General features: G+C 31.7%; 3 protein-coding genes and 1 long non-coding RNA gene across 8 annotated transcripts in view; 3 read left to right on the top strand and 1 right to left on the bottom strand.

Annotated features, from left to right (window-relative positions):
• LOC125049509 overlaps positions 1-5,842 on the bottom strand; it is a 39,637-nt gene extending 33,795 nt beyond the window's left edge. The window contains exon 1 of one of the 5 annotated variants that reach the window (XM_047648858.1): positions 5,589-5,842. The gene's annotated coding sequence lies outside the window, so the exon portion shown is untranslated. Of the gene's footprint in view, positions 1-1,733; positions 2,879-5,588 lie in introns of those variants that run through there. The other 4 variants (XM_047648853.1, XM_047648855.1, XM_047648854.1 and 1 more) reach the window with 4 other exon arrangements.
• Positions 5,843-8,763: 2,921 nt separating this feature from the next.
• On the top strand, positions 8,764-11,523 carry LOC125049547 (chymotrypsin-2-like). The gene is made up of 5 exons (XM_047648908.1): positions 8,764-8,862; positions 9,103-9,265; positions 9,962-10,217; positions 10,876-11,019; positions 11,206-11,523. The coding sequence occupies exons 1-5, from the start codon at positions 8,811-8,813 to the stop codon at positions 11,347-11,349; spliced, it is 759 nt and encodes a 252-aa protein (XP_047504864.1). The 5' UTR covers positions 8,764-8,810; the 3' UTR covers positions 11,350-11,523.
• A 5,304-nt stretch (positions 11,524-16,827) lies between these two features.
• LOC125049684 lies at positions 16,828-18,244 on the top strand. The gene is made up of 2 exons (XR_007117043.1): positions 16,828-17,252; positions 17,416-18,244. It is a non-coding gene; the product is annotated as an uncharacterized LOC125049684 (long non-coding RNA).
• A 770-nt stretch (positions 18,245-19,014) lies between these two features.
• LOC125049711 (chymotrypsin-1-like) lies at positions 19,015-22,059 on the top strand. Its single transcript, XM_047649134.1, has 5 exons — positions 19,015-19,063; positions 19,282-19,444; positions 19,871-20,120; positions 20,903-21,049; positions 21,896-22,059. The coding sequence occupies exons 1-5, from the start codon at positions 19,015-19,017 to the stop codon at positions 22,040-22,042; spliced, it is 756 nt and encodes a 251-aa protein (XP_047505090.1). The 3' UTR covers positions 22,043-22,059.
• The last annotated feature ends 736 nt before the right edge of the window (positions 22,060-22,795 follow it).

Genomic DNA, 22,795 nt, shown 5'->3' with positions numbered 1-22,795 from the left:
GATATAAAATTGAAAAACTATTCGATATAGGCGAGTTAAAAATATCCCACTAAGCCTTCTCAATAGCATCTTGAAGAGAAAATATAAAACTTTTAAATACGGTGTAATATTTTATGTTCAGTAAGAAAATATCATTATTTTCGAAAATAACATTTGAAGCTAAAGAAATATACCATACTACGATTTTTTCGACATTAATACTGACAATTTATTGACGCTTTATTCAATATAACCAAAATTATGCTTACATTTAAGTTAAGTTAAGTTTAGTTAGTAAGTAAAGTTTAGTACTTTGTGAAACATTCCGAAATATGTATTTAAAAATGCCGTGGAATTTTAATTAAAGTCAAAAATTTAAACAGTTGCGTTAAAGTAATTAAGAAATTCTTTTACCCTTATGAGATATGCCTCATTTAAGACCGTAATATATTTTTTTATGTAATTGGAGGCAAACGGGCAGGAGGCTCACCTGATGTTAAGTGCCCATGGACACTCACATTGTCAGGACGGCCTTTTAAGAATTGGTATGCTCTTTTCTTGAAGGACCCTAAGTCAAATTGATTCGGAAATACTTCAGTGGGCAGCTGGTTCCACATAGTGGTGGTACGCGTCAAAAACTGCCTTAGAAAACGCTCAGTTTTGGAACGACGGACATCGAGTTGATACAGATGGTATTTTGTATTTTGCCCTGACGCTTAAAAACAAATGAAAAAAAAAACAATGTATTCTTCCCAAATGGCAAAATAAATATAATATTTATTTACTATTTTGTATCACAAGTCGTTTGAAAAGTAGATTCAGGCGGAGCTGCGGAAAGAAGATGTTTCTTGGGAGTTCTTCTAGCCTGCTCTGCGCAATTAATTTGGAATCCTCTTTGATTTAAATATCGCCATTCATAAGTGTACATAGTTACTAATATAATTCACTAAATTTTGATTTGATTTGGGAGCACTTTGAATTGAAGAATCTATTCTTAATATTTTATCCATTGGATACCATGCTCATAATAGGGATACATAGAATTTATCGGACTGTTTATTAACCTTTGCTCTATACCATTTTAATTTATTATAGTATAGTATTGATTTTAGCCATAATTTTTCATAAACGTATTTTAAAATTCCTATCAATGATTTATTGTGAACTTAATAACTACGTGAAATATATTATCAAAGGCAATGCAAGAATTTATGACGCGTTATCAAACTACCAAGGCTGGTGAAGTCGCTGGGTGAAGACAATTTATAAATCAATCAATGCCCTAACCCATTGACACCCACAGAGTCATTATTTAGGTATACTCTTGTAATGTTATTTTAATAGCAGCCTTATCGAGCGTTGTAGCAAGAAACACTTCGAATTTATTTGTTCATGTTTAGTTTGATATTCAAATTTCTTTTTCAAGTTACTAATTATATTTTGTTTAAATGTATTTTATTTTGTATATAAGGCTATAGGCTATTGAATATTTTTAGCACTCTCGTGTCAAATGCAAATGTTATTGTACCAGATTTTTTGTCATTTACGGGAATGACCGACAACCCTTTATCATGCTGCAAGTTATCATTCTGATATCGATAACTGCTACTAAGTTTTATCCAGAATTCACAATCCAACTTAAAATATAATCATCATAAAAAACGGCACATATTTACAAAGTAAATTAGTTAAATACACTATTCGATCGGTTTAAATTATCTATATATGTATTGATTATATTGACGATTACTTACCAATTGCTACATATATCCTTGAATAGATTTTACCATTTCACTCACTTCACTAGAAATCCCTTTAATCACATATTTAAATAAACACGATCTTTAACATTACATTCTTACTTAACTGTCACATAATTGTTTAGTTAATCATGACAATTCTAAACAAATAAGTATACTACACAATTCTTAACAATATTATTATTTTTACGCTTAATATACTAGTACAAAAATACATAAAATATGCCTAAAGTTTCGTTACTATGGTTACACTTTTTAAATATAAAACCTGCTTTCTAAATTAAATTGTAATTTCTCGTAATTTCCCTCGGAAATGCTGATTTGCGCGGCAAAGCAATATTCACAAGCTTTTTTAAATTAAATTAAATTAAACTTTTTAAATATATTTCACATTTATCGGTAAACGAGTTGAAATCTTTTCCATAAGAACGTTACACTTATTTAAATTTAGAACCTGCAATATAAATTTAAAAGACATTTGACATAAATATAAATTCCATCTTTAAAAACGTATTAAAATGCGCGGGAATTTAACATTTTGCATTCTTATGCGTTGTCAGGGCTACTATTTTTAAATATAGAACCTTTTAATTAATTAAGAACTGTTTCCTCCTTTATTTAAATTCCATATTTAAACATTTATGATAGGCGTGTTCAAATGCACAATGTTTTGTACAAGAACGTTGCAATGATTAATATTTTCAAATACCTACTTTTAAAATTAAATTCGACTTTCCTTGACATAAACTGCATACGTTTTTCGTTTAGCAAATATAGAGCTGCGAATAGGCTAAGGTTCTAGTCTGAGATTTGTTAATTTAACTCCGGACATTTCACCTTCACATTTTGACGTTTGGAATTGCTAATCGATTGGAATCCAATTTAGTATGGCTACGTATTCGCATTGGGTGGAATAACCTGACCTAAAAAACTATACGCCTTCCTGACCTTGGCAAGGCGAGGGTGAGACAATTGTTTTAGGCCCTTTTAGAGGTCATAAAATATAAAACTATTGTTTTTGTCAGTTAGCCGTGAACACAATCGAAGGTATTGGAAATAAAAATTTAACGATAAGTAAACGTGAATATATTATATTTTAAAAACGTTACTGACCTCTCAACTGATCAACTTATTTTGGTAATTAGCTCTGATACATAGAACACGGGATATTTTGGCTCAGATTTGTAATAAAAACAATTTTTTTTTTAAGATCTAATTTCGATGTTAAGGTTGGTAACAATAAAGACGTTTTGTTCCCAATCTATTAAATAAAATTAAGACCCAAAATCGTCGCCAAAGGCTGTACTACCCCTTATGGGCGGAGGCCAAGTATGTATGATAATGTATGTTTGTAACACACCTATGTTTCGAGGTTCTTGACAACTCCATTATAATAAAATATTTAACCAATTCATTACGTCATAGCTGTCGCAGCTGAGTAGCCTTCCCTAACTCCCTTTTCAAACTTAATCTATAATTACAGATAATATACATACATTTACAGATTCGAGTAAGATAAATACCAAAATTAATGTCACCAGGAAATAGAGTTTGTAAACAACGAATTTACCTTTTAATAAAATATCAGAGTTCATAATTTAAATTAATTGGAAGCTCTGTGAAACAAGCAATAATACTCATAAATTAATGTTCAGTTGTCGAATAAATTAATGTGGTAGAGATAAGCAGCTTAAATTATTTTCAATTAATTATTAATTGGGATTATGAATTTTGATTTTGTGAGTGATCTAGTGTGTGAAAGTAAATATTTTTCTATAACTTGAACATAATTTTATCAAAAAAAATGTAATTATTACAATATTATTCGAAGCCTAAAATTCGCGGGAATGTACCGATTAGCATAGGGATTGTTGCTATGGTTACCAATTTTAAATTTAGAACATAAATTTCAAACTTTGTAGTCTTTCTTTAACAAACATTGTTTACGTTGATAGATAAAACTATATACTCTTATAGTCTCTGGTTTGTAAGAGAGAAACGCAAGAAGGTAAACTATATACGTTTCGTATCAATTACATCTTCAATTTCTAATTCTATGTAAGGAGTACTTGCTGATTAGAAGGCGGGCGTTTTAATTGCAAACTGACAGATCAATTGCAACCTTTAGATGAATGGTTTAATTTTAAATACGAATAGACAATGTGAACTGGCTATTTCCAGTTTTTAATTTAGCTTGTCCTGGAACTTGAAATGCAAGAGAGGTTTTGATTAAATTTTAGGTAGGTTAAACTTTTTGTTTCTGGATTTATTTATAAAATTCTCATTACAAAATGTATACTTGTTTTTTTTTGTTATTTATAGTATAAGCTAGATAATATTACGATGAGTGCATGGTTCGTTTGTTTTGTTCATTATGACTTGACTTGGTATTAGGACGAAACCTACCGGGCTTCAAAATATCACTCATAATTTCATATCTATAAATAAAATATCTTCAAGAGAGTCATCTAAATTAGGCCACCAAAAATATACAATAAAACTCAGAAACGAAATTTAAAGCCAGATTAGTTAACTCATTTAAGGTATATGGCTGAAAGCCTTCAAACTTTCGATTGGCTCTGGTGTGAGCTTAAATCTTCGCCTTTAACCTTAAACTATTAATGACTTACGGAGTTTTTTTAGTCTCAACATGTAAAATAATGGTTTTACTTTTCAATGTATTAAGGACCAAACACGCGTTGTCTATACATACGAGTATTTTGATAATAAAAGAGGAATGATTCTAATGAGGAATTTGAAATTCGTAGTGGTTTTGTTTATTAAAAAAGGAAATTAAGCTTTTTCCAATATTAGTAGAGCTTGTATAAGGTTTTAAATAAAATAAAAAGTATGCAGTTAATTGGAATTGTTCGATCACTAACTGGCGTTGCTGTAAATAAATTGTTAGTTTGCTGAATTCATAACAATGTTCGTTTGAACTGTAGACACTAGTTTATAATTAGTAACATATAGTGTCTCTGGTTATTTTAAAAATGATAACGTGATACAAAATTGACAAAAATAATTTAATAAACACATCGAAATTATCTGTTTGATAGTGGAAAAAAAGTGTGTCGTGATGACATTCACTAGAAATCTTAAACAACATTTTGTTTACCTTTCTATACGACACAGAAAATATTCTTATTGTGTAACATTAGTTTAATTATAAATTGAGATATGTAGAAATGATTGTCAAGTACAGTTAGCATGTGAAAAGGAAGAGATTGGCTACCCACGACGCAGGGAATCCTAGTGTTGGAGCTAGTGCTCTTTATTTTACCTAAATATCCTTTTATTGTGAATAATAAAGTTTTTCTTTCTTTCTCATTAATCCTGACGACATAGAGATTATGACCTATTAAAGACAACGTAATGATAGACAAGTCACGCCTCATAAGAAATATAAATGCAATTGTTTTCACTGAATTAGGTTTGCACATAAAAGATTTTGTTTAATTGAGTTTTGTAACGCGAATTTACAGTTAGAATGGCTCTAAATTCCAGATGTAGGTATGCTGTAACTGTTTTCTGTTTAGAAAAATATAATAAGCAGGATTTTTTATCTATAGCAATTTTATTTGCTAATAAGCTTTGGTTACATTTTATGCAATTTACACAATAACTTACTTAATTAATAGATATGTTAGAGTAAACAAAATTACTTTTGTGCTAGTATTCCATTTGTTACAATAGTAATAATTGGTGTTCATACATTGTAACAATTCTCGCAGCGTAGAAAACAATAAATTTACCGCTACTTATTAATTACACAATACATTTGAAATTACTCTATAATGTGAGACAGTGCAATTAATTCCATAGACCCAAAACCATTTGACTAATCACCCTATGACGTCATTAATAGAAAAAGCACAAAAACACGGTCGAAAAGTTGACCTGTTTGGGCGACCGCGGCCAAACCCATAATCTGTTAATTACCACTTATATTAATTAAACTAAACACTGGTTAAGAAGTTTGCAAAGTTTGAATTTTTGAGTTTATTTCGCGGTACGGACCGAGCAAAGGCGCGCGCGGGCGCTGTCTGCGCGATGTTTGCGCCGCGCCGCCTCAACCACGACTGCCGGCATGGAAATTCGATTTTTCGTGACGTTTCCTCCGCGCCTTGACGATCGAAGTGCACGCAAGTGAAAAGTGCCTCCAGTGATTTTGCACGTCCCTAAAACGATGATATTTATGCCACTGCCGCGGGAAGCAGACGGCAACGATTGGGCACGCAACTTTCGGTAATTCATGGCCTTGATATCTAATGTCTGATTCTTTATATTGAACATTACTGGGGGATATTACAATACTTAGGGTCTGTTTCACAATGTATGGATAAAGTACAAAATAGCTATGCAACACATAAATTATTTGGAAGATAAATTGTGCTATTTGACACTTCATCGGACTCAAACTTATGATGGACTTTATGTGACGAATAGCGCTATCTGACAGTCGTGAGACGCAACATTAGTGTTTATTCTACCAACAAGTAATAAATAGCAGCTCATTTGGAACTTATGTAGAACTTAGCCGTACATTGAGAAACAGACCCTTAATATATTAAAGTTACAGCATACTTATGTCTGGACACAACAGTTTAAAAGAATGTAAAATGTAAAAAGTAATTATTAATCTGAAGGTTACATTATCTTTAATTTTACCATAAGTCATATTATAATTGTCGAAAATTTAATTACTTTAAAATAAATAGAAAAAAGCACTACGCATGTCTTTTGCGAGATTCGTACACTTAAATTTAAAAATTCAAATCATTGGTATGAGAACGCCAGCGCGCCGATATAATGAGCCCCTTATAACCAATGCCACGGTTAATTTATTGTAGGCAAGATTTGTATAATTTAGTTTATTTAGTTAAATATAATTATTTAGTACTAGCTGGCCTGGCGAACATCGTACCGCCTAACAGTCGATTCTTTATTTTTTTTAATACTTATTCTGCTATTCGGGACACCGGTCTAGGTAGTAAGATAAAAAAAAGAAAGTTGATAATACAACAAATACATTATGTCAAAAAATAAAAATTTACCTTCCCGGAACCCCTCCACTAACACTTGAACTTTATGATATGGTATTAAAGTTCAAATTGCCTTTAAATATTATTACGAATATGTTGTATGGGAATATAGAAAAGTGTTGTTTTTAGACTTTTTCACTCAATTTTTTTTAACTTTTCTCTTCGTAAAAACCATCCTCGTACTACAAGGAATATTATAAAAAAGAATCAGACAAATCTGTCAAGCCGTTTTCGTGACAACGGAAAACGGGTTTCATTTTTATATACCTATATAGATTAAAAAGGTATTTCCTTAATTATTATTAAGTAATATAATATAATTTGTCCCGGGTTCGATCCCCGGCTGAGATTAACATCGATGTGATGAACATTTGGTGTTGTGCTTGGGTCTTGGGTGTTTAAATATGTATTTATATGTATATCTATCTATAATATGAATGTATATCCGTTGCCTAGTACCCATTGGTGTGAATTGTCCAAAAAATAAATAAAATAAAATAAAAATAAGATTATTTATTAGCGATGATAGAACCGATACAAATTGTTACTTTTAATTCTGTTAAATATTGGCTTTAAAAATTCAAATTAAACATTCATAATTTAATAAAAACCCGCCAAAACGCTAGGCAAGATGGCGTCGCACCAATAACATGTAATGAAATGTCAAATCGTTATCATTAGAGACATCAAAGAGCACTATAGTACTTGTTTTTTTACGGTAATTTATTTTCCAATTAATTTCATCTATTGTTTTTCGCTTATTTCGTTATTATACGAAATGAAGCGTAAAATAATTACTTTCTTATCTACTTTGTTATATAGAATTTTTTTAAATTGCTTTTGTTAAAAATGTTGTTAAGGAAATTACAGAATCAAACATAAAGCTGTACTCTATACGAAATAATTTTACAATACACAAACTACAATTTTATAAGTTTAAATCCCGAAACATTATCACGAATATCTTTAAGAAAAATATCAAGAGGAAACCGATTAAGAACAAGCGACAGCGTGTGTAAAGGCCGATTTACATTATCTTAGTGTTTAGGAGAGTGCTTTAGGATAGTACTTTAGTTGAAACATGTAAACGCTACTTGCTTTAGTAAACGCTACGCTAAAGAACTTGCCTTTCAAGTGCTTGTACTAAAGCACTCGCCTAAACACTAAGATAATGTAAATCGGCCTTAAGGCACAGAAGGCTGATCACTTTGAAGAGATATCAAAACTCTGTGCCCATGAGAAAGCATTAGTAGCTACACTGTTATTTTATAAATTAATAACTTTGTAAGAGGCCCAATTAAACATAAGACTAGAATATTTTGTTAGTTGTAGTTTAGCTATTCAAAATATTAAAAAATTAACGTTATCATTTTTTAGGTCTGATCCTCAGATCTGTATCTGTTTCGTGATCATTTTTTTTTCTAATAGACATGTAGGTGATTAGCCTTCGGTGCCTGACACACGCCGTCGACTTTTTGGGTCTACGGCGTGTGTCAGGCACCTTCACCGTACTAGCGGGAGTATATGCGCTCATTGACAGATACCCCCATTGATACACAGCCGGGAATCGAACCCAAGGAATGAGAATCGTAAGGTAAATCTACTAGGCCAACAACTTAAATCTTAATATATATATTTCTTGTGTGCGTGTGTATGTGACTGAACTCCTCCTAAACGACTGGACCGATTTTGATGAAATTTTTTGTGTGTGTTCAAGGGGATCTGGGAATGGTTTAGATTCACAAATCAGCCCGCCAGATGTTAAGGGTAGTCCACCCCTAATTTTTATTTTTTTATTTATAGATAAAATTTTATTTTTTATTTTTTTTATGTTACAGAATTAAAAAATACATACAACCCCTATTTTTTTATTATAAATGATATACATGGCAAAACGACGTTTGCCGGATCGGCTAGTATTAATATATTAACCGCGCCGTTGTGAACTAAGGTTTTATAATACACTAAGTATTTAAATTCAGCTGTTGAATAATTCTTGGTTGTTTTTCTAGAACGCTTAACCATAATGATGTTAAAATTATCGTTGTGGTTACTCTTTGTCGTTGCTTGCGTTCAAGGTAAAATATTTAATTATTAATTTCACTCTTTCTAATATAATCTCATTGGTATTGTAATGTTTCAGTGTAAAACTATTGTTGGTAAATCTTTGAGTTTCCTCATTTACGAAGTAGATTTTCTTAGCTAGAAAGGAATACTAATTCAACTATTTGTATCTTTTTTATTTAAGTAGTAGGTTAAGCAAGTGAGTGACGTCACTAATGAGACGGTAACGGTTTAAAACATTATTATTTTTTCAGCAAAAAAAAGGGACGGTGACAGCAGAATAATAAAAGGAAGGCCAGCGCAAGATGGAACGTTACCATACATGGCATCAATCCAGGTTACTGGGCAAGGCCACAAGTGTGGAGGTGCCATACTTGATTCCAAGTGGATTCTAACTTCCGGACATTGTATTGCCCGGTATGATAACTATAACATTTGCAAAGAATTTACTTTTTTAACACTTCTTGCAGAAACTATATAATAAATTTATTTATTTCCAAAACACTAATATACAGTCCTTACAATATTCTTAACTTACAAACTATAATAAATAGAAAATTTAAAAAAAAATAAAGTTTGGTCCCTATGTGGCAGTGTACCTTTAACGCTGGAAAAAAACTTTATAATGTGACATAAAAAAAAAAAAAAAAACATGCATTATAAGTATTTTAAAAATTAGAGAAACGTAGAATTTTATAGAAACGAAAAAAATAGAATTCTAACCTATATAATAAATAAATACAGTATTTACAATTTTCTTAACCTATAAAGTAATAATAAAAATAAATAAAATGAAAATCAAAATAAATTTAAAAAGTTTGGTCCCTGTGGCAGTGTACCTTTAAAAAAGATTAATGAAACACTAAAATAAATTTAATGTTTGGTCTCTGCTGTATACCTCGCTGTATTGTGGTACTATTTCGTGAGAAAAGCACCAGCTCTAGCGTCATCGGTACTGTCCTACCTACTTAACCAGCAGAACCTAGACCTAACAAATAATTTATCGCTCTGCACTTACTCCGCTGGCTCTACCACCCAAAAAGTGTCTTGGCCTTGGACATGAGAAACTTCAGTTGCATCAGTTCTTTATTCCTCAACATTTTTAATTTTCAGAGTATTGCCCAATATTGACAAGCTTAAAGTAGTGGTTGGCACCATTAGCTTAAAGGCTGGAGGTCAAAAGTTCAACGTATCAAAGGTTACAGTGCATCCCGATTTCGATAAATCAAAACTTATTAATGATATAGCCCTTCTACAAGTCTCTACACCTATGGAATTTGGTGATAAGGTGCAAGCTATAGCTTTACCAGATAAGGATACAGAGACAGGAGCAAACGTTTTGGTTTCCGGGTGGGGATTAACACAAAATGTAAGCGTTTTCTGTCATCATTATTTAGTTTAGGTAGAAATATGGGACCGGATAGCCCAAGTCTTACTTATCTGATAGTAGTAGATGGTATCGAAATTTTTAGAGATTACAAAAGTTGCGTCTTTTGATACATATTAATTTTAATTATAAAATTTAGACGAGGCTCGATTAGACATACATAGGGAGTCCTTTAGAGTTAAAAGACGGGAGTGAATTTTGGGTATGGCAGATAGAGAATGAGAGGGAGTAGAATTAATGCTGTAGATTTGAGAGCGTTAAGAAGTATGTGTGGTGTAACACTGCGTGATAGGATAAGTAGTGAGATACGTGAGCAGTGTGGGTTAAAAGATGAGTTAATGACTAGAATACGAAAGAGAATGCTCAGATGAATAAGAAGCGGTTAACAAGTATACGAGGTAAGCGTAGATGGTAAAGTCAATATGGGATAGCCTTGTCGTACATACCTGTATAAAGGAGGAGGTACTAGAGAAAGAACATGTGAACGATTCCCAGAACTGATGAGTATGCATGGTGAATGTTATGAAAGTGGATGAAACAAGAGAGGTATGTCAGGACCGTAGCAAGTGAAGACCCGTGGTCTCTGCCAAGCCCGGGAAAAAGGCGTGATGACAAATAAAATAAAATATTAATATTGCAGAAACAAAATGCTTACCCAGACAGGCTACAAGTTCTCAATCGAATTGCACTATCAATTGAAAACTGCAAGGATGTAATAGGAGACGTGTCAAATGAAAAGATATTGTGTACCGTACCTCAAAAAAAGGGAACTGGTATCTGCATAGTAAGTAATAATAATAATGAAATAGTAAGATTTTATTTAATATATGCGGCTCAGAAGAACATCCAACCTTTTATCATTAATAATAAATATAATTTAAAACGAAGACTTATGATTACTAATGAACCATATAAAATGTTTATGCGTATGAGTCTGTATTATCTTATATGTTTTTTATTTCTCTTTTAGGGAGACGCGGGCAACCCTCTAGTGGAAGGCAAGGCAATAGTTGGTGTCGCCTCATTCATATTATTTGATTGTGGTTCAAAATACCCCGACGGATATGCAAGTGTCTTTGCTTACAAAGATTGGATAAAAAAGAATATGTCATAAGTGTTCAATGTAAAAACTTAAAAACAACAATTAAATAAAATGTAAAAAAAACTAATGAGTCCATAAATTAATTTAAAATTGAAAAAAACACTTGTTCGGTGCACTAATTGTTTAAGAGAATCTATTTAACAAACTAAGACAATATGGTTTAATCTTAAAAAATATATTTAATTTAAAAAAATATTTAAATCTGATTGGGAATGCCCCAGCATTCACGGGTTTAAGGTCGGAACATCCTGTGTCAATAACGACCTTGATGCTCCAATCGGCAAGAAAGCATCTCTCTGGGACCCTCGAAGCTGGCTTCTTATTGATGGAACATCGTTCATATTCACCGGATGTTTAGATGATTTTAAGTGGAATTTTAGCTATGGAAAAAAGCCGTACATAGTATATTTTACGTAACATTTTATAAAAGAGAATTGCGTCATACTTATTATTACCTTTTGTTCAACACTCCTAGTATATACTATCTAAAATATGTGTACTAATAGAACACGAACGAGCGCGCTACGTATAAAGGCCGATTTACATTAATATCTTAGTGTTTAGGAGAGTATTTTCGTACAAGTTGAAAGGCAAGTTCTTTAGTGCTTTAGTGCGTTGCGAGTGAATGTTTACATTTCTTCCAGTAGAGTATCATTACAGCGCCACAGTGAACGCGCAACGACGTCGGCAAATACGCTCTATTCTACGCAAAATACTAACTATAGTTATGGAAAAAATAGAAGACGAGATTTTATTCGAAATAAATAAACTTAATATAAATAATAAATAAAATAGTTTCTTTTAGGGCAGTGTATGCCGAATGCCTAGCCTGTTTGTTTTTCTATAAATTGTTTTTAACGTTCGTCCACAAACATTCGTGAACAACATATTCAGACACAAATCTGATAGTTGAAGCTTCCGACCATTTAGCCATCTTTAAAAATCAAAAAACACGCACGCGTTTCATGGCACTTATGCACTCTCCTAAAGATTTTACTAAATTACGTGTTTACACACAACAAGGGAAGAACTCGGGGGGTGCGCGGGCGCGGGAGGGGTATCACTTGAAACAAAAATAAAAAGCGATTCTATTTTGATTCAACTTGAAAGTCAAGTAGAACCGTACTAAAGCAAGTAGCGTTTACATGTTTCAACTAAAGTACTATCCTAAAGCACTCTCCTAAACACTAAGATAATGTAAATCGGCCTTAATATATCTTGAATGTAGCGAGTGTCTACGCTCTTTGATTACGCAATATTTAAGACCAATCATTTTAATCAAAAGTATTTATTATATTAGTAGCCTTCTATAAACATATTTATGCTCTCTGAAATATTTTATTATATTAGCGATTTTTATATACATATAATTATATTTTTATATGTATTTTGAAATAAGTTTACATTCGGAATGTTATGTAGATTAAAATAAAAATAAATATTATCATATTTTCCTGGAATGTAAGGCTAAGTGGATTATGCAGAGTTTGTTTCAAATTGTATTAAATTATTTCTTAACATTAATAGAAAATAAATACATATTGGTATAGAATTTTTAAATAAGAAAGTAATTGTCAAATATTTGTTTCATACGCAATTAATTTTGTCTATTGTAATCGACATGTGACGAAACACGCGTAAAAACTAATTATTTTATATCCTTGGTGTTACTTTGCATATTTTAAAATTGCTTATCAAACATTTTATTAGCAAAATCTACATTACCATTAAACATTTTTTTGGCTCGATTTTCTTCTAATATGAAGTACATGCTTAGTCTTTATTTTACAAAATTAAATTGGCAATATTTTATACCAGGCTACAATCTATGCTTTATTTCCTACTTATTGTATATTGTATATGTGTATTACCTATTAATAAAACTTAAAAAGGAGTCATAAGTAGTATCGCAGCTGAAATGCCTTATACACGTAGATTACCAAGAAAATAAAAAAAGTTAGAATAAAGACAGCATTTTTAGGTTATTTTTCTGTTTTGAATCAAAATAATTTTACAATTAATAATAAACGAAATAATTCACCATACTAAGTTGTTTATAATATATTTTATTATGTGACGATTTAATTAAAGATAGACAACATAGAAAGTAATTTTTAGACTTTTGACATGTAAAATCTCCTTGGTCATAAAACGTGGCGAAACTATGCTCTTAATTTTTTGTAGATTTTCTATTTCTTATCATACGGATTTTTAAGGATATGATAAGGTTTTTACAAAATATAGATGTATTTAATATTCTCTACGCTTTTTAAAATAAAATATTAAAATTATAAAGCGCAATACAATCACTTTAATCATTAAACAGCTAAAATAAACTTAAGTACCTACATACTATAGACCACAAGCCCATGAACAAAATATACCTGTGAAATGACCCAACGTGAATTACGATTAGAAGGCTGTTACTAAATCTGAAAATAGCTCTGAGCACTATGCCGTCATTTCTGAGCGGTACATGTGAGTACGTGAGTGAATGGACTTTCTCAGGTACAATTGGGGAATTTCGATAATTAATAATTATTAAAAATAAATGTCGAAAAACATAGTACCGTACTAAAGTGATGGTGCCGGAAGTCGGTGCAAATTTTTAATTCGACGGCAATTGCAGAAGCAATATAGGTCATTTATTACTGTACGGCATTTGTGTGATTCCTTTTGGACACATATACAGATACTTTACCCGTAAACGCCGTACATATTTCCAGCGGAGCGGTCGAAAGCCAAGGGTCGCAACATATGTCTGATTAGCATATAGGTGATGATGATATAGAACAACATAAAATTAAATGATCTTGAGAGTACTTCACATATAGATAACATTTTCCAGCATGCCGTACATTTTTTGTGGAACACATAGGTGTATGGGGTAAATTACTTCCCTCCGAAAAGAGTCATTTTCCGGTGACTTTTATCTGTACGGCAATAACACAGGTTATTAATACTTTAGACAATCTTCAATAAAAGATAAATGCCGTACACTTTCGATAGTCCGCTAGTCTGTGAAATGGCAGATTATACCACCGCCTACCAATACAGGGCGTCCCAAAGTTATGGGATATGAAGGGAAAGTACCTTAAATATGGTAGATAGGGTATTTTACTAAAAGAAGACGTTATGTCACCTGAGAAAGTCCATTCACTCACGTACTCACATGTACAGCTCAGAAATGACGGCATAGTGCTCAGAGCTATTTTCAGATATAGTAACAGCCTTCTAAGCGTAATTCACGTTGGGTCATTTCGCAGGTATTTTTTGTTCATGGGCTTGTGGTCTTCTATGAGATATTTTAATTTGATTATAAATGACATTTTGCAGACACCGTCTCTGTTGCATAGTTGGTAAAGAGAAATCAATAATGGTTTCGGGTTAGTTGTCGCTATCACCATACTTGATAATGAAACTTATTCCTTACGAAAAGAGAATTGCTATTATTATCATAGTTGAATAATTCGTCCTGTATGTAGTCTGTCTTTAGGTACATGATAATACATAATAATCTTCATACGCAATTACTTGCTAAAATCCCTATCTACTGGTTTACTAAAAATTAAAATCTATTTTATGGCCGATTTACATTATCTTAGTGTTTAGGAGAGTATTTTAGTACAAGATGAAAGGCAAGTTCTTTAGTGCTTTAGTGCGTTGCGAGTGAACGTTTACATTTCTTCCAGTAGAGTATCATTACAGCGCCACAATGAACGCGCAACGACGTCGGCAAATACGCTCTATTCTACGCAAAATACTAACTGTAGTTATGGAACAAATAGAAGACGAGATTTTATTCGAAATAAATAAACTAAATATAAATAATAAACAAAATAGCTTCTTTTGAGGCAGTGTATGCCGAATGCCTAGCCTGTTTGTTTTTGTATAAATTGTTTTTAACGTTCCACAAACATTCGTGAACAACATATTCAGACACAAATTTGATAGTTGTATCTTCCCACCATTTAGCCATCGTTAATAATCAAAAAACACGCACGCGTTTCACGGCACTTATGCACTCTCCTAAAGATTTTACTAAATTACGTGTTTACACACAACAAGGGAAGAACACAGGGGTGCGAGGGCGCGGGAGGGGTATCACTTGAAACAAAAATAAAAAGCGATTCTATTTTGATTCAACTTGAAAGTAAAGTAGAACCGTACTAAAGCAAGTAGCGTTTACATGTTTCAACTAAAGTACTATCCTAAAGCACTCTGCTAAACACTAAGATAATGTAAATCGGCCTTTACACGCTTGTCTCACGTACATTAACATCGTTTAATGGATTGTGTCGGGAAAAATTGATATAAAAAATTACTCGATGAACATTTAAACAACAAGTAGTTTTAGCAAAGCTACTTTCTTATTATCTACGTAATTACTATTTTTTACATTCTATTTTATATATTCGCGAACGCTTGGCAGACCCATGGAACTTCTTCGATACGAAAAGTCCCCTCGGGATTCGTGTGCCGTGATATCACGGGCTACTCGATTGCGAGGATGTCATTTTCCCGCACTATATATTATTTCTCACATATTACATGATTTTTTGATCATATATCATTTTGTTCATCTCACCATGTATAGTGAAAGCGATAAAGTTATGTCAACGCGTCACGAACTAGAGATGTTGGTGACCAATCACAATCGAACGAAGATCTGGCAGCTACCTCGGACAAAGAATTAGTCTAGCTATTCAAAGGGGGAACGCTGCCAGTATCTTCGGAACCTTGCCTAAAGGGACTCCTTTTAATAATATATTTTAGTTATTTATTTATTAGTAGTAAAAATACATTCGCACATTATATATTACAACAATCCTTTAACTGTAACTGCTGTACATGTTTAATGTATTATATTTTTATAATTCGTAATATTATAAAATGTTTATAAGTCATAGTAAATCGAACGAAATGCACAATCGTTTACGTTCTCACCAGTACACTGTGTTATGAAAAAAGGAGGCAATTTTTTACCAGAATGATGCGCGCATTTCTAATCCATTTCAATATAACTATATAATCGGTGGGCTGAAATGTTCGTAGGCTAACATGGATTTTTTTTTTTATAAAATTTGATTTGATTATTTGCCTTCAATATAGCCTTTGAGAGCGATACTACGATTATAGCGGTCGGTATTTTTATGTTAGTACAAATAGTTTTACAATCATGCTTTAATTTACTATTTTAATCAGTAATTACTTGTTTCTACTTAGTTCTTTTATTATCACTGAGGGTGAGATCTATAGTCCGCACTTGGACTTTGCTCAGACTTACCTTACGAAAAACTTTGCTTAGTGTACACTAAGGTTAAACTATGATTTCGTATTTATAGACATTTTAACGGTGAGATTAAGCTAAGCCCAAGCTAAGACAGCAAATGTCAAAATACAAATTGATGTTTCAGTTCATGCAATACTTTGTTTATTATCCTTTAAAAAAGTAAACAATAACAAATATTTAAACATCTAAAACGGTACACATATATCTTCAATTTATTGTTATTTATGTATTCATTTATTTTATTATTGCAATAACTAGAAATTTACGAGTAACCTTTAGAAAATGTATTAATTATTTAAAGATGACAATAATTTTGTTACGTAGAACGGATCGCATTGTTTTGACAACAGCAACAGAGCACTTGTATCAAATATCAACAATTGAAAATTTTGCCTAAAGTGTTGTATATGTTCGGAACGAATACAACCAAAATCCTTCCATCCTGTACGGTGAGAATGAATTCAAAAGAAGGAACCGTATTTTGAAACACACGGTATTAAATGTGATCCTGCCACTGATCATTACAAACTTGCAACCTTATAACAACAGAGGATCGCCAAACCTACCGCAATTGCAAATACTTTTTGCATTAAGGCATAAAAATGCAACTGGATGTTTTCAGGTAATATTGTGTTCATAAATATGTATGGTTTTTCGATTTGAATATTATAGGTACCTATGTATTCTCAAATGATTTTAAATACATTATATGTTGAAGACATTTGTCTTCTGACTTTCAGAAACATAACATATATGTAACTAATAATAATTCATTGACATTACAGATGGTGTGTGGTGATCTGAACAGAATAAGCCAATCTACAGTCTGTTTAATTATAAATAAAGTCTCTGCAGAGTTGAGTAAATTACTTCCTAGATTTGTAAATTTTCCAAGAAATATGAACACAGCCAAAAGGAAGTTTGAAGAATTAATAAGATCTAATACTCACCATGACCTAAACAGTATAATCAGAGCTATTGACTGCACCCATATAAAAATTAATAGACCCAAAGGTATCGCTCACTCTGAAGCATACAGAAATAAAAAAGGGTAATTTTCTGTAAATGTGCAAGCAATAATAGGGCCTGATATGGAAATATTTGATATAGTGACCAGGTGGCCTGGCAGTTCACACGACAGCAGGATATTTAGAAACTGCCAGGCGTATGCAAGGCTGCTAAATGGTGAACTAGAAGGAGTTTTAGTAGGTGACAGCGGTTATCCGGCACTTAACTTCATGTTAACAACACTTTTATATCCAACGACAAGAGCTGACAATAATTATAATTATTCTCAAATAAGAACTAGGCATATTGTTGAAAGGGTTTTCGGAGTGTAGAAAAGGAAATTTCCATGTTTACAGCTAGGACTACAGTCAAAATTGACAAAATATACTAGTTATATATAATTATAGCTTGTGCTGTATTGCATAATATAGGTATATAGAGTCATAAGCATCCCCTATGCTTATGATGATGGTGATCTTGCTGACAGCAGAAGTTGAGTAACACAGAAACAATGAAAGATCTCCTACAGGTCTAGCATTCCGGCAATCTGTGATTGCACAATTTAACTAGGTAATTTGTTCGGTAATAAAGAATATCAAAACAAAACTTGTTTCATTTTAAACATTTATTTTCTGATTCTTTTTTTGAGTGTAATACATATTTCTAATACTAATTTATATTTTTGTTGAAGAAATTCTATTTCTAACAGATTTTTTAATTTTATATGTTCCACTCCTATCTCAAATTTTTTAGGGTAGTCAGGTAATAAATGGTAGAAGATTCAGGGAAACGAAAATAACAGATGTGAAGCGAGAGTCATCGGTTAGGTTATAGTTTGAATTTCGTTGTCACTATAATATGCCAGGGCTGCCAGGTGACAGATACGATATCACACCAGTTATTTATAAGATCTCTCAAAAATGGGGTTGAACACTTATATAAATAATATAAATAAACAACAATAGATACCATAATAATGTATAATTATTTTATTTCATGCATTTCATAGGTATTTATCAAGATCATTTAAAATTTCTTTGAATTCAAATTCTATTTTTCCCAAAGTCTATGGAACTCTGATACCAAATGGCAACACCGTTCATTAAAAACCGACAAAAATAAAAAGTCCAGTAAAAGATATGATGGTAGAGCAAATTTTAGGCCATTATTTTTGTTAGGCTTATAGTCAAAGTTTTTGGTAAGTCGTCGATTTCGTGGACTTGAGATTAAGCTAAGCCAACACTAGGGAGGGATTCGCAGTTTGCTCTATAAATACCGACTGTGTCTTAGCTCGATAGTTAAGTCAGAGTAAAGTCCAAGTGCGGACTATAGATCTCACCCTGAGACATACACACTTTTTACGTCAATATATTATAATGTGGATTCTTCTAATTTCAATAATATCTTTATTGTGTAACATTTATGGTAAAGTTTTTTTTTACTGTTAATAATTTAGTTTCATATCTGTTATAATATAATATATAACTATTATAATTTTCGTTGACATTATTTAAACGTGGACCAAAAAGTTTAGGCGGGGAGCGATTTTATGATATATATGCACAAATTTAAATTGTCAACAGTATGTGATTTTTTTTTCAAATTTAATTAATTAAATTATAATAGTATTTCGTTGTTAACAGCAAAGCCTTCAGACATAACAGGAAAGATAATAAATGGCGCTGAGGCACCGGATGGAGCAATACCCTACCAAGCATCTATAAGGCTGCAAGACGGCAGTCATTTTTGTGGTGGGGCAATTCTCAACACAAAATGGATTCTAACTGCAGCACATTGTATTGAGCCGTAAGTAACTATCTATATCTAACCTTTAATGATCTAATAATCTTTTTAATTATACCTCCAATAACCGCAATTGCGCAGATCTCTGTAATCTTGCATATTATGTAGGTGTCAATAGTGATTCCAATTTCAAAATCAGTCATGAACTTAATTTGGTTCTTGGATTTCTACAACAAACGATATTCAAAGATATAATGTCCTATAATTTTCAATTTCTTATTCATATGTATGCTAGCATTAGCGAATTTTATCAATTGTTGATCATTGTTGATCTTATTATTGTACAGACTACGGCCAGTAATCCTAGAAAATGAAGACATAAATAACCGGGCTCCAAACCGATTTTTGTTTCTAATTTTGTCGTAGAAATTATACCGTTCATCTTTGGACAGGTTTTGAGACTGTTATATCTTAATTGTTTCCTTTCAGAGCCTATATGAGGTACATTCGAGTAGTAGTTGGTACAAATGATGTAAAAAATGGCGGGCAACAGTTTAAACTTTCAAAAATTACATGTCATCCTGATTTCACCAAAAAGAACTATTTAAATGATGTATGCCTTTTGCAAGTGGATGGTACTATTCATTTTGACAGTAAAGTCAAGTCAATAGCCTTACCGGAAACAGAAACGAAAGCTGGAGCTAATCTCTTGATTTCCGGTTGGGGAAAAATAAGCGAGGTATATATTAATTAAAATATCACTTTAATATACAAAATAACAAATGTCTTTTTGTAGACGCAGAAATAAATATGTTGAGTAAAATGTTTCGTTACAGCCTAATAAACACATTAAATAAGTAGTCTATAAGATTAACTATAGATTTATGTATTTTATTTGTAAGTTCTAAAACAACGTGTATGCATAAAACTATATAAGAAAATATGACATCACAAATTTTACACACATCAATTATATTGGAACATAAGCAAGCTAGCAAGGGAAAAATATAAAAAAGAGCTTGCGTACAAAGTACACATGTCAGAAGTGAAACTTCTTTGGTAAACTAATTTTTAAGTCTTGTTCATATTTATACAAATCTAAAACTTTAGATTTCCGAGACTTGAGGGAGGGAAAAAGGAAGATATGTTAGGAATTTAATACATTTAATTGTCATAAAAATATTAAGAGTGTCGAAAATTTAATACAAATTATAAATATATTTTTTTTAATTTCTTTCTTCGATAACAAAAACACGTGCCATTTAAATTTATAATTCGTCATTTGAGATTTCAATAAATTATTTTGCATAAAATACTAATATTTTATAAATTCTCTTCACGTAATTTTAATTTTAAAAATAGAATTTCTATAAGGTAATTCGCCCTTTTCACTCTCTTTCAATCGGTCTCAATCTCTCTCTCCATTTTCTTCGACAAAAACGCTGCACATCTTCGTGACGTTTCCGTAAAAAATTACCCTCATGTGTCTAAAAAAGTTGTAATAATAACTATATTTTATAGGATCCAGAGTCTTATCCTCAAAAATTGCAAATGCTGAATGTAACGGCTATTTCTACAGAAGAATGTAAGAAGAGTTTGGGAAAATTCATTCCAATTGATGATACTAAAATATGTACGAATAAATTGAAGGGATCCAGTGCCTGTTCTGTAAGCAATATTTTTATTTCTTGTCATAGTTATAACAATGTTCAAAATTGGAATTACCCGACGTTTTAAACAATATACAAGATTAAATTCGCTTTATGCAAAGTGCTATATAACAAAGCCCATTTATTTCCAACAACCTTAAATAATATTTTTATCTCATAACTAGCGGACCCGACAGTTGTTCTGTCTTAACTATGAATATTGATTTCAAATTGGTATAATTAATTAAAAAATATTTCAGAAACAAAGTGTTTATTATTCTAATGCTTTATGTTATACAACATTCTTTGTTTGTTTTTCTGGCTCGCATATTATTAAATTATCAATATAATAACTCCGATCGAAGCATTGATTTTAAACGATATTCATTTTTCTTACATCCTCTTTGACGATATTTGCAGCACGGATTCTGTCAATGTTATGTCAAACGCCATAAGGTTACATCAAAAAGTTCGAATCGTATATAAGAACCTTCTCCTGACAAACAACAAACAAAAAATCAGACAAATCGGTCAAGCCGTTTTCATGTTATGTCGTGACAACGGAGAACGGGTTTCATTTTTATATATATAGACTATTCATCTTAAACTATGTTATTGGCACCCCATGTAGGGTAAAGGCCTCCTCTAGTTCACTCCATGCTTTTCTATTGCCGATTGAATTATTTCGTCGATGTACCAATTTTTTTTTTATGTTATCTAGAGGGTTATGGTTTTCTCCTCGCACGTAGGTGGTGCTATATGCACAATATACACGGCTGAGCGGGCTAAGTCTAAAATGACAAAATATTTAACCTAATTGAAATGTTTAATTTTTTTTAATCGCCTAAAATATTGTCTGTTACAGGGCGATTCAGGTGGTCCACTCGTCGATGGGACATCAGTTGTTGGCATTGCATCTTTCGTTATTACACCCTGTGCCGTATTTGACTATCCTGATGGTTATACAAGAGTGCTTTCATACAAGGACTGGATTACAAAGAACATTGCATAAATAAATAATGATACTTTTTGTTTTAATTATAGACGATAACGCTTCAAAGCAGACGTTTGGATTTAAATTTCTGCATCTATTTTTCTTTATAGACAAAATCTTGTCAATGGCCCTGATATGGCACTAGATAAACTTACTTATAAAAAATATCAGATCAGCCACTGACAAAACATTCTAATCTGCCATATTTAATAAACTTAAAGACTATTCAGTCTATAAGTCTTTTATTAATAATCCAATCAATATTCAAATATAAATTGGGCTGAAAGCAAATTAAGCAGTTACGCGAATTTTCTTCTTGTTAATGTAGAAAATTTGTAAAATATTTATTACAGTCTTTGGAAGGCGTGATTTCAAATCAACAACACAATAAAAAATAAGTTATATTTAATCACAACCGAGCTCTTTTTAGTACTTTCAGTGACAGTTTTTCTTTATTTATCATTCTCGTTGACAATGGTTTGTGATATTTTATTTTTGTACTCATTTCTGCGCGAGATTGATTGAATGAAACAATAGATGACGCGAGACAGCGTTGCATTCAAGTTCTTCCTATTAATATCTAGTAAAGATAAATACAAATGTTATTTGACCAAATTACTATATCCTTTAAATAAGATATTTTTCAATGATTAGTACTTTCGTAAATAAAAAATAAAAAATGCTGATTATCTGTTTCCAAGAAATTTGATTTATGTTCTTAACTCTTGATTAGTCCGAACAGTTTCCTAGTTAGAAATATTTTATAATTTT

Source organism: Pieris napi, chromosome 5 (assembly GCF_905475465.1).
Source record: "Pieris napi chromosome 5, ilPieNapi1.2, whole genome shotgun sequence".
Lineage (NCBI taxonomy): Eukaryota > Metazoa > Arthropoda > Insecta > Lepidoptera > Pieridae > Pieris > Pieris napi.
Note: the sequence above shows the minus strand (reverse complement) of the source record. Positions and strands in the feature narration are given on the sequence as shown.

Bases quoted from the DNA above. Each gene is read 5' to 3' on its own strand.
- LOC125049547 (XM_047648908.1), top strand. From the start codon at position 8,811: ATGATGTTAAAATTATCGTTGTGGTTACTCTTTGTCGTTGCTTGCGTT. The intron at 8,863-9,102 runs GTAAAATATTTA...TTATTTTTTCAG, and splicing joins TGTCGTTGCTTGCGTTCAAG to CAAAAAAAAGGGACGGTGAC. The intron at 11,020-11,205 runs GTAAGTAATAAT...TTTCTCTTTTAG, and splicing joins AGGGAACTGGTATCTGCATA to GGAGACGCGGGCAACCCTCT.
- LOC125049711 (XM_047649134.1), top strand. From the start codon at position 19,015: ATGTGGATTCTTCTAATTTCAATAATATCTTTATTGTGTAACATTTAT. The intron at 20,121-20,902 runs GTATATATTAAT...TATATTTTATAG, and splicing joins GTTGGGGAAAAATAAGCGAG to GATCCAGAGTCTTATCCTCA. The intron at 21,050-21,895 runs GTAAGCAATATT...TGTCTGTTACAG, and splicing joins AGGGATCCAGTGCCTGTTCT to GGCGATTCAGGTGGTCCACT.